This window comes from Condylura cristata, unplaced genomic scaffold (genome assembly GCF_000260355.1).
Source record: "Condylura cristata isolate star-nosed mole 26May11 unplaced genomic scaffold, ConCri1.0 scaffold00005, whole genome shotgun sequence".
In the NCBI taxonomy this organism is placed as follows: Eukaryota; Metazoa; Chordata; class Mammalia; order Eulipotyphla; family Talpidae; genus Condylura; species Condylura cristata.
The window spans coordinates 36,918,666-36,930,420 of NW_004567106.1; the positions used below are offsets into that span (position 1 = coordinate 36,918,666).

The following is an 11,755-nucleotide window of genomic DNA, read 5'->3' on the forward strand; positions in this document are numbered from 1 at the left end:
AGTTTTTCCTTTGGGGGTATGGGCAAAAAGTAGGCTTCTGCCAATAATCTTATCTAGTCAAAACATTTTTCAAGTTACACTAAGAGAGTATTTCTTCCTGCATTTGAATTAGAGAATGATTAGTGGAGGAAGAGATGTTAAATGTAACAAATTATGTTAATAAACATCTCTTACTCCACTAGTTAATTTTCAGATATGCTGTCATCTCTAAATCTAAGTAAAGCCAGACCTCAATTTTATTGCTCAATTCTGATTCATTTCCCCTACAATAGTTCTATAAAAGCAAAACATGAAAGAGCAATTGTACTTTAAAATCAATATACATTCAGAAAACTATAGTAAGTCAAAGAAAATCTTGAACTGTTCTATTAACATTTCTCTTCTTTTTTAGCTTAATTTAACACTGTTTGGAAGAATACATTCTTCTCATCATGAATGCTGCTCAGGATGAGGAAGCAAAGTCCAGGAGCCATGCTCTTCACCTTTCCCTTGCCTTAGTGATGCTAAGTATGACCATGCTGTTTCTCCCCGCCATGGGAATTTCTAAGCAAGATATTCCACGACTCAAGCTAACCTATAAAGGTAAATGTGTACATGTTTTTCAGACTTAAAAAAGTTATTGTTTATTTCTATCATTTAGCAATTTCTGCTGCTTAAAAATGCATATTGACTTCATTGAAGTATTTCTAGTGTTAGCATCAGTTGGTAAGCACATTATTATAGAACACAAAGCCTAGTGTTTACTTTTGGGGGTGAGAAAAATTGTCAGCCCATTATTAGCAGTACTGATAAGTATGATTAGGAAATTTTGGTGTTCAAATTGTAATTAGATTTGTATTAAACCCAATCAATCCAAACTATAGAATAAATAATAAAACCATACAATAATGTAATTGTTTTTAAATCAGTATAAAAGCAAAATTTATCTAAATTATATTCAATCATCTTGTGTGTCTGTGTACATATATATATAATGTGTAAGTATAAGTGCATATATGTAAGTATATATTTATACTGAGCAAGAATCAACTTCAAAGATATATTTATTTTGTTTTCTTTCTATGAGATACTCTTGGTTTTGTTATTTCCTTAAGTAATGAAGAGAATGTAGGGAATTGAGACTCCTTCATTCTGAACTTGGAAAGTAAAAATTATTCTGGAAGTTTTAATATTTTCTGATGTTGAAGACTTTATTTTCAATAAAAGCTAATTTGTCAAATATAAGCATGAGAAGAATTAGAATGTAATACTTCTTGCACATTTATTTCATATGTTGATATTTGGGATTGATATTTTATCAAATAAAGAGTTAATGCTACATGTTATTTTTATTATTTTTATTATTCATATAGATAGCAAGTTTGTACCTACAAAAACAAACAAACAAAAAACACTGCCTCTATGGTGTTGAGGGGAAAATTAACTGGTATGGAGTCAGAAGTGCCTTGGAATTATGAAAACTTTCTATCTTTGATGGGATTGTGGATCATTCAAGTATATGGACTTTTTTTTACAAACCATGATATTACATACTTGTTCATCTATCTAGTCAAAACTTACCTTAAGAAAATAAAAGAAAACATGTATTAAAAGCCAAACCATTGGCCCTCCCTGGTGGCACAGCAGGTTAAAGTACAGCATTAAGAAGCTAAAGACACTTCCGCATGAGTTTGATTCCACCTGCCCCGGAGGTGACCACATGGCGTGGCAGACCTCTCCTGACCCGTCCGCTGCTCCCCTCAGCAGTGTACTTCATCAATCTGCATGTTCTGCTCCCCACTCTGTCTCTGGTGAAGCCTCTCACCGCCCCTGAGCCTCTGGCCTGTACCCCAGTTCTGTATCCAGAACTTTAAAAATAAATAAATACATAAATCTTTAAAAAAATAAAAAGCCAAACCATAGAAATATCTCAATATAGGTATAGATAGAAAGAATGTTTGATAATGTACAGGTTGAAGGTAAGTAAAGAAACTGGTTTCTATATGTGTGAATTGCATTGATAAGTGTGAATAATAATAACAAGTGAGACTTGCAAAGAAACTGTAATAATAGTTATTAGTCACAGGACTCATTATGAACAAAGTGTTGTTATAGAACTATGTGCAAATTATATCATTTCACCCTCACCACCATCCTGTGGGTGGGGATATTATTACATTCTTCCATACTGAGGACCTTGAAAACTGAGAAATTTCTAAGCTCCTAAGTCAGCACCATATTGCATGGAGCCTGGTGTCTAATACTATTTTTCAGGTTCAAGCTATAAATTGTTCTTACCTTAGTTTCCTATCTACCAGAATGAACTCCAAAGTTTATGGAAGCATCATTTGCATATCTGATTTGTGGTTTTCAGTTGTCGATACTAAATGGTGTTGAAGAAGATCACCGATCTAAGATTACTATAGTGCTGTAGATTTATGGGATTTTATGCACTTTCATAAACTTTAGTGGAAAAATATATTGTGATTATGTTCATAATTAAAATTTCCTAGAAGGCTGAATGCAAAGTATTAACTCAAACATGGTATGTTGATTATCTGAAATAACAAAATTACTCTTTAAAAATAGAAAAACATTATTTCTGTACAGCTGCTACTAATTAGTTTATCCTTAGGTAGAAGGGATTTTTGGTATGAATATATAATTTTGGATGTGTAACAAACCCTAACAAAGTTCAAAATCTTGTTTTATTTCTCACTCCATTCAGCATTCAGTGCTTATATAAAAGAGAACTGGTATACATTTAGACTAAATGCATTAAGAATTGCAATATAATTTTTATTCAGTATTTTCAAATATTATAGTATTCAGGTTTTTAAACTACATGTTAAATGCAGCAAAATGGAAAACAGTCCACCTTCAGTACACACATACATACACACACATGCACACATGCATCTACTAGCACCCCAATTTCCTTAGTTATTTCCAGATTGTGTCACCTTTGCTTCCTAGCAATTATCGACAAATTTTGGAGCCTATCTTGTATAACGTATCTGTGCGTTTAGTAGGAAAGTAGTTCAATCCTAACATACTGCATTTTAAAAGTAGCCTATTACCAAATAAAGTTATGATATAAAAATTACTATTGATTTGAGGCCATGATCAGGAAAATTGCTTGTGTATCACATTTTTACTTATGCTGTAATAATCACAACTCCCCTAAGCATTTTCTATAGATCTTTTTTGACTGACTGCTGAATTGAGTACTAGCAGGTAACTAGTACTGCTAGTTACTACCTACTTCTTAGATGGTTTTGAGATACTCTAAAGTCTGTGCTTGGGTGCTAAAACACTGCCAGAATGTGAGGTGATAAGTCAATGAAAATTGAAAATGAATTTTTTTTTCAAAAACAGTTTTTAAGGTACAAAATTTGCTTTGTCACTTTGCTTTCCACAGTCCATGATTCCCTAGGTGCTGAACAGATACACAGTTGTTATCAGTAGAGTTAGCTACTTCAACAGCTGCAAGATTATTTGGAGGGATTATTTATAAAGGTCAACAGAAATATAATAACCATTTTATCCAAAGAATTCTCTTTGATAAAGACTTAACTTTTGAACCTCTGAATCCACAGAAGGTTGTTAGTTTCTATTGTTATATAAAGAGATTTCCCTTCAGTTTCATATTTTGAATTCTTGAACATTTATTCATAGCAAATCTGTTTCTTTAGTAACAGTAAGGAGTCTTGGAGATCAGAATGTCTTATATTTTTGGAGTTTGTGTATACAATTAATGTGTATATATATTGCCCTACAAGGTGAATTCTCACCATGACATGTGTAGTCTATACTACAGATATAGCAGAACATAACTTTTGAGAAATAACCTACTTTAATCTTGTAGTAGGGTAAATATTTTCTATCTCACAATCAAGAAGTAACTCATGGTCTTAAGGGTATTTATTCCCAGAAGTCATTAGTATCTGTAACTTTATTTGTTAAGAAACTTTAGAAGATTTAGCTAATGAGGAAAGGACAAAAACTTGGAAAGGAAGAGTAAAGGAAAGTTAACCAGATATACAGGGTCATCCCTCCTTTGCAACATATAGCAATTTCCTTTTTTTGCATCTGCTCTTTAGTCTTTTTCTTTCCTATTCTAGTTTAGCTTAAAATATTACATAGATATACGTACACATCTATGTTTTCATGCAACTGTTTTCTTAATACATTCACATTGATTTGCAACTGTGGTAATGAGATTCCAGCTATCTATTTCATTTGAATATTTGCCCCAACCACTTGATATAAAATATTTATTGTAAACCTACAAAGTACCAACTAGTCAACATTGAATCCACACATATAAGGCATTATGAAGGAAGCAAACAAAGTTAGTCGCTGAGATTTAGCCATCCATTCCATGAACATGTATTCAGCAACCACTATGTAACTGGCACTTTCCTGCTTCAGATAAAAGTCACTTTTTAAATATCCCCTTTGAATTTTTTTTTTCTAAATTAGAAGACCACAATAAATAGACAAACAAATGCCTGTCATTTCCAAGAGGAGGTCCTATGGAAGACTATAAAGCAAGAGAATATACAGTGAAAGAGTAATTAGGTCCAGATTCCCTAATTAGATATTATCATGATTAAGCTTTATAACACTCTAAAATAACCTTGCAAAATCCAGTGACTGAAGGTCTTGCCTCAAAACAAGAAGTTTTTTTTTTTTAAATAACATAATTTTTACATCTTTTTGTGTCTTTTTCCATATCAGTTGTAATCCCCATGGGCTTGCCATCACCAAATAACCCATGTGTCATCACCATATTCCAGTGCACTCCCCACCCCCACTTTTTGGATTCCATTCCCCACTCCACCCCTGTAAAATGTCTCTGGTAGATAGTCATTCATTATTATTATTATTATTTTCTCCCCTGTCCTTTATACTCCTGCTATGAGTGAAACCATCTAGTATTTTTCCTTTTCTTTCTGGCTTATTTCAGTAAGCACGATACCTTCCCATCCATGTTTCTGCAAAAGGTGTGTGTTTATCTTTTTGACTTCTGAGTAATATTCCATTGTGTATATGTACCATATCTTTTTAATTTCAGTCCTCTACTTTTTGGCATTTGGGTTGATTCTCTGTCTTTCCTACTGTAAATAAAGCAGCAATAGACATGGGGGTGCAGGTGTCTTTTTGAATCAATGTTTTTGTGTCTTTTGGGTAGATACCTAGGAGTGGGACAGCTGGACCACATGGAAGCTCCGTTTTTAGTATTTTGAGAAAGCTTTCCTTAGTGTTTGTACTAGTTTGCATTCTCACCAGCAGACCAGGAGTGCAGGAGAGTTCCTTTTCTCCACATCCTTGCCAACATTTGTTGTTGCTAGTTGTTTTAAGAAGTGCCATTCTCACTGGTGTGAAGTAGTATCTCATTGTGGTTTTAATTTGTATCTCCCTATTACAAGTGATGTTGAACATTTTTTCATATGCTTGTGGGCCATCTGCATTTCCTCTTTGGAGAAGTGACTTTTTAGCTCTCTTCTGTCCATTTTTTTTTTTTTGATGGGGTTGCAAATCAAGAAGATTTTAGGATGCAGAACTAAGTTGTGTGTTTCCATCTTCCTAGTCCATTGGCTCACTTGAGAGGAAAAATGTTTCTTGCCATATTACGAGGAAAAAAAGTTTTTTCTTTGACAACAAACCCTTTCAGTAACTGCTAACAGTAGTCCTAGCTATGTTTTACTCCTTCAAGACTCACCTGTATTTCCACAGGATAGAAATAGTTGAAATCAAATTTAACAAATTTTTTTTTGCCTTTGAATAACTAAACATTAATACATTTGTTAGAATTTTTTGGTGGGATTTCCTGATAAATGAGTCAGTACAGCTGTATATTTTTATTTATAGGTTACTTTTTTTTTTTTTAATCTGTGATATGGGGTGTGTGCCTCAAGAAGATATGACTGTTTTAACTTGTTCAATTTGACTTACCTGATGCTGGATCCATTACCTTCAATGCATAGATTTTTAAACATAAGAAGTTCTGAAGTTCACTCGATTAGACTTTAACTGCTACTAGTTATGAAAAATTTGGAAATTCATTTTATGTGCATAATTTGGTAAATCTGTCAGTCACATGATTAATTTATTTTGTTCTCAAAAGGTTGATCTGAATACATATTACCTGCATAAGTCACCCAAGTCAGTGTTTGACATAGTGAACAGTTAATAAGTGATGTCAGTTATTTTTTGTGATTGTTCTAATGTATTATTGTCTTGCTAGAAGTTAATGTTTGTTCAAACCAAAAGTTTCCCTATATAAACAACTTTGAAAAATGTTATATAGTTTCGTCTTGGGATTTACAGCAATATTAGATGATTTCTGTTTATTCACAGAACATTTTCTACTTGAGTTAATTTCCTTCCTTGCCCAAGATTGTATTTTTCTATGTTTTGGTCTTACAGTAATTAACAAGCCTGTATAGTTAGAAAGGTCATTGCTGATCTTGATAAAAGTAACATATTTGAACAGTTAGGAATTTTTTGAGCATTTTAAAATGACTCCTAAAAATCATTCAGAAGTTCATACTATACAATACAATCTAAAGTGGATATTTTTGTTGTCAAATTATTGGGAAAAGAAGATAGTTTGCTATATAAACTTAGTGAAGAAGCTTATCAATTTTTTGGAAAATAATCTCATAAAATACATTGGTTTTTTTTCTGTTAAGCTGGTAGCTTATTTTGGTGATATGCCATTTTTGAATGGGCTTGATTGTTTTCTAAATCTTATTTTATGTAAACAGAAGCTTATATTTGTGCTTCTATTGATATCATGGTTCTGGGATAGTTTTATTCTGTATGTGTTATTCATTTGTCACTGTTAACAATAGTTTCTGAATACACACTGTGTCTCCAGCATTGTGCTAGAAATGAGGCGATCAATCAGTAAATTAACAGTCAAAAATTCATGCAATTATGTCATTTCTATTCTGATGGGGAAAATAGATCATTCATAAATAAGTTATCAAACAACACAGAAAATGCTAATTACTATGGAGAAAAATGAATTGGAAAAATTAAAGAATGGTGGAGATGGAGAAATCAAAGATCGTGTCAGGGGAGAACTCACTGAGAGTGATGCTCTCACACCTACTGAGGGAAGATGTGTTGCACATCTTGCAGATACTTGGGAAAGGCATCCACTTTGGGAAAGAAAACCAAGTACAAAGTTTCTGAGTTGCAAAAGGTCTGTGCATCAGGATCCAGGAACCTCAAGAAGATAGGATGGCTAAAGATAGATGGTTAAAGAAGATAGTGTAAACCCAGGGATTAGAGGCAGTACCATAGATGATTCTCTTAAAGAATTTTTCTGTAATACATAAGGCCAGGAAGTTAGAAAGACAAATTGATCAAGAAGTTTTTACTTTTCATCAACTGGATAACTGCTGCTGAAATGATGCTGTTTATATGTTGAAATAATCTGGTAAAGGAATAATTGATGATAAAGAAATGTGAGATAATCCATAGCCTGTTGGGGAAAATACTGACATGTCATGATGATTTTACTAAAATAGGTTTCTTTTAGAAAATGATGTAAGTGGTAGCTTTTCATTAAAAAAAAAAAAAAAACTTACCTAGTTTGTGTTTGATTCATCCCCAGCCAACACAGGCCTTTTAATTAAAAAAAAAAAAAAGAATACTGACATGTCATGATGATTTTACTAAAATAGGTTTCTTTTAGAAAATGATGTAAGTGGTAGCTTTTCATTAAAAAAAAAAAACTTACCTAGTTGTTATCTGTGTCAACTATTGTATAGACAGAGAGGAAAACAGATACATAAATAGGTTCAAATAATAACATCCTTTCTTTCAATGATTGATTATAACAGTAATTAGAAAGAAAAAAAAAAACCCACTAACACTGTATGAAGTTAAAGCATTCAAGGGCCTGTTTTGTTTATAATTATATGTCCATTCATTTACAGTCCCAGTTCCTGAAAACTATATATAAAGTTAAGTGAGGATTATTACATATAACTTTACAAAATTGATATATAAGGATTTGGAAATATACACTCCAGAAAGATTAAATAATAGCCCCCAGGGTGATATAAGTAGATTATTAAAAAATGGATCCAACTTTCCTGCATTTTCCTAGAACTGCATTTTCAAACTTTCCTAAAACCAAACTTTGCCTATATCCAAACCAATTGTTTAATAATTAAAATCTATTTAACAATGTGTATAAATATCTGCTATAAATTTTAAAGACGTGGGAGTTCACTGAGTGGTAGAAATTGCACAATAATATAAGGTAACTAATGAAATAGTATAATGCAAGCATTATTCCAAAAGCATTCCTAGACTTAGCAGATACATAAGAGCAACTGAATCTTCAGAGGTCACCTGTACCCCCTCTTGGCAAGATATGAGAGCACTGTCATGAGATACTGTAGTTGTGTATGTGTATGGGTGAGAATTTTAGAAAGTGCATAGTTTATGTAAAAGCAACATTTGGTGGGAGAGGAAGTAAACCCTGTCAGTAAATTTTCAGTTCAAAAAGTTATTTTGATTAGATCTGATACATAGTTAGTATACCATTGTATATGTTATTGCAAAGATAAACATTTTTAAATGCAACTGTTAGCTTTATGATTTCACATACCCCAAATTAGTTCTAATTCCTTGGGTCTTCATAAAGGAAATCGTTCAATGAGATTCTGTTAATATATGTGTAAAAATGTACATAAAAGTACATTTTAAAAATGAAAGTCATCAGTTCCATTTAGACAGAAACTTTGATAAATCTGTTCTGTATATTAGGCCTATCAACTCAAAAGAGATGTAAACTAAAGCTAACATGCTTTTTCCTTACAATGAAAGATACTCATAAGAGGCTTATTTGATTAAAGCCTCAGTGAGCAAATTCAGCCTAAAACATAAGATCAACATTACATAACCACAATGGAATTGTGAAGTGGAAGAAGTAATAGAAGTGAATTCATCTGTGAGTTTATTTTGTAAAAATGATAAGTAGAATGGTTCTGAATAATAGATATATTTGTCTAAGTAATGCACAATCTTAAAATATTTGTCTAAGAAATGCGAAGTACAGTTGTAATGGGTAACGAGGCTTAGAGTTAGAGGACCTAAGTAGATTTGTCTCTCTTGCATGCAGCGAGTGATCATTCTTTACTTATGAGTCTAGGTTTGTCATCTGGAAATTAGTGATAATCTTTCAGACTCTTCTTGTGAGTCAAATTTAACAATACATGGGAAAGCTCTTAAATGTTGTAAATCACAAAATGAGTTTGTAACAGATTTCACAAGAGGCCAAACTTAATGTCAAATCATAACTTTACATGTTTGCATCCTCCTCAGGTTTTTGCATATTAAATAAATGTACTTCCCTTTTGTGATGAGAAAACTAGAGGAGAAAAGAGTTTGAATATCATGGGTTTAAACTGAGCAATTCATGTACCACATAACAATTTTGATAGTTTTAAGTTAGAATAAGTTAGGAGTGCATTTGATCAAGAATAACCTTGAACGTTTTGTATAAATTTATACATGTCATTGATTTAAGGTTTAAGATAAAATATAGTTTATCTCAAGAATCCAGCTCTACAGGTCCAGGGCACACAGAATTCTTTAGCCTCTCTGCTCTAACTGTGGAGGAAAGACCAATAACATCAGCGTAATCTGGAAGCTTTGTAGAAATGTAATGTTCGTAGGCTTCTTCCCAGATGTCTAAATGAGTATCTATGTTTTAACTAGTCCCAGGTGATTTGAAGTCATGTTAAATCCCTAGAAGCACTTTTAAATCCCTAGAAGACACTGCTTTTGAGTGTCTTGTTTCAGGCCCCCTTCCCTTAGTGCCCTGGACCCCCATACCCATAAGCATGTGGAGATCACAACAGGCGACTTCTTGTGATTGCAAAGCATTAGAGCCACAGCTTGGTCTCTAAATACACATTAACCTCTCTAAATTATTTATAAGCCTGTAATAAATCCTGATTTAGATAGAAGGTAAATAAACCAATGGAAACAAAAATTAGTAGTTTGAAAAAATTTTAGTTAAATATATTTTAGATTTGTTACATACAAGAAGTAATCCTAAATTACAACATTAATTTAGGCATTTTCTTATCTGTAAGGGTGTCAATTTTTTTTTAAAGATTTATTTATTCGTACAGAACTGGGGTACAGGCCAGAGATGTGGAGGGTGAGAGGATTCACCAGAGACAGAGTGGGGTGCAGAACAGGCAGGTCGCCGAAGTACACTGCTGAGGGGAGCAGCGGGCGGGTCAGGAGAGGTCTGCCTCGCCATGTGGTCACATCCCGGGCAGGCGGGGATCGAACTCATGCGGAAGCGGCTTAAGCTTTGTGCTGTGCTTTAACCCGCTGTGCCACCAGGGAGGGCCCAGGGTGTCAATTTTTTAAGGCACAAAATTAAACAACAAGACTAATCTATAGAAAAAGGTTAAATAAAACTATACATTTAGGAGAATTTTAGAGGAAGTTGTGTATGAAAGTGAACTCTGACCATTAGAGGAAACTGGGGATTTCCTGAATAAAGTATGTATTAAAGAACTCAATGAATTTTATTATGTGATAAAATGTGATTTTGGGGGAAAGTGTAATATGCTTTATCATGTGGTAGAAATTGTTGAAAATATTCAAATACTTGAGAACACTTTTTAGAGAAAAGGTTCAGGCTGATTATTTAAAATTCTATAACAATAGGAGGCCATTCAAATAAATTCCAGGAAAAATACATGACACTTTCAAAGACTTTTAATATAGATGATCTGAGACTTCTCAACTACAACTTTAGAAACCCAAAGATGGTGTATAAGGACCTCACAACTCTGAGGGTGAATGCTGTTCTATCCAAAATTCTATAGTTAACCCAACTATTGATAAAGACATGTAAGAGACATTCCACACATGGAAAGTTCCAAACATTTAAATCTCAGCCACCCTTTCTTAGGAAGCTTCTATCTAAGAAAATAGATCAAGAGACAAGACATTCTACGCAGAAGAGAGAGTGTTCAAAGTAGGTGAGCAATAGGAGTAAGTTTGAGAAAGCTCTTCTTTAGTCCAGGGGGGAAAAAAAATCTGATAATTCTGTTTGGAATATTATGGATACATTTTCAAAATTTTTGAAAAGATTTGATTATGATATGTAAGAATACAGATAGTATTCCTTAAGTATGTTAAACAAGTATCTTAAACACAAAATGTTATAATTAGGAAATTATTGATCTATTTTTTTTTCAAGTAGGGAAGAATTTACTGTGTAGTAGTAATGCAATCACTGAATATAATCTTCATATAAATGAACATATAGTAATTTTGTAGCTTGGTTAGAGGGGAAAAGAAATGGTGAAAAAAGTTAAAATTCTTAACTTTTATCCAGAATTCAACAAAAATATTTTAAAATGAAATTTTAAGATCTGGTAGTATGTATTATGTACAAACTGAAAATCAATAGACAACAAAAACTAAGTAAGTGTGTTAATATGGGGGTTGATCAGTGATGGGAGAGGAGAGAAATAGCCTGCATATGCTTTTACTGTTACTTTCTGAACTTGATTAATGTAACTAAGTTTCATGTAATATCATAAAAACCTATTATTTTGATGCTTTGTGTAAATTAATTTGCAGTGCCCTTAGCTTAAATAATTATTGTCCCTATCATATTTGTAGAATTGTAATGTAACATAGCTGTAATTTTGAAGTGTTCTTTTTTAGGGATTTTAGTTTGATCAGTATGCTTTCTTTATACATTTGATATAGT

General features: G+C 32.7%; 1 protein-coding gene across 1 annotated transcript in view; it reads left to right on the forward strand.

The window, feature by feature from the left end:
• Positions 1-11,755, forward strand: part of SEMA3D (sema domain, immunoglobulin domain (Ig), short basic domain, secreted, (semaphorin) 3D) — a 174,159-nt gene that overhangs the window by 55,371 nt on the left and 107,033 nt on the right. Inside the window, exon 2 of the mRNA XM_012721056.1 lies at positions 392-582. Within this exon, the coding sequence (XP_012576510.1) occupies positions 432-582 (151 nt within the window). The 5' untranslated portion in view covers positions 392-431. The remainder of the gene's footprint in view (positions 1-391; positions 583-11,755) is intronic.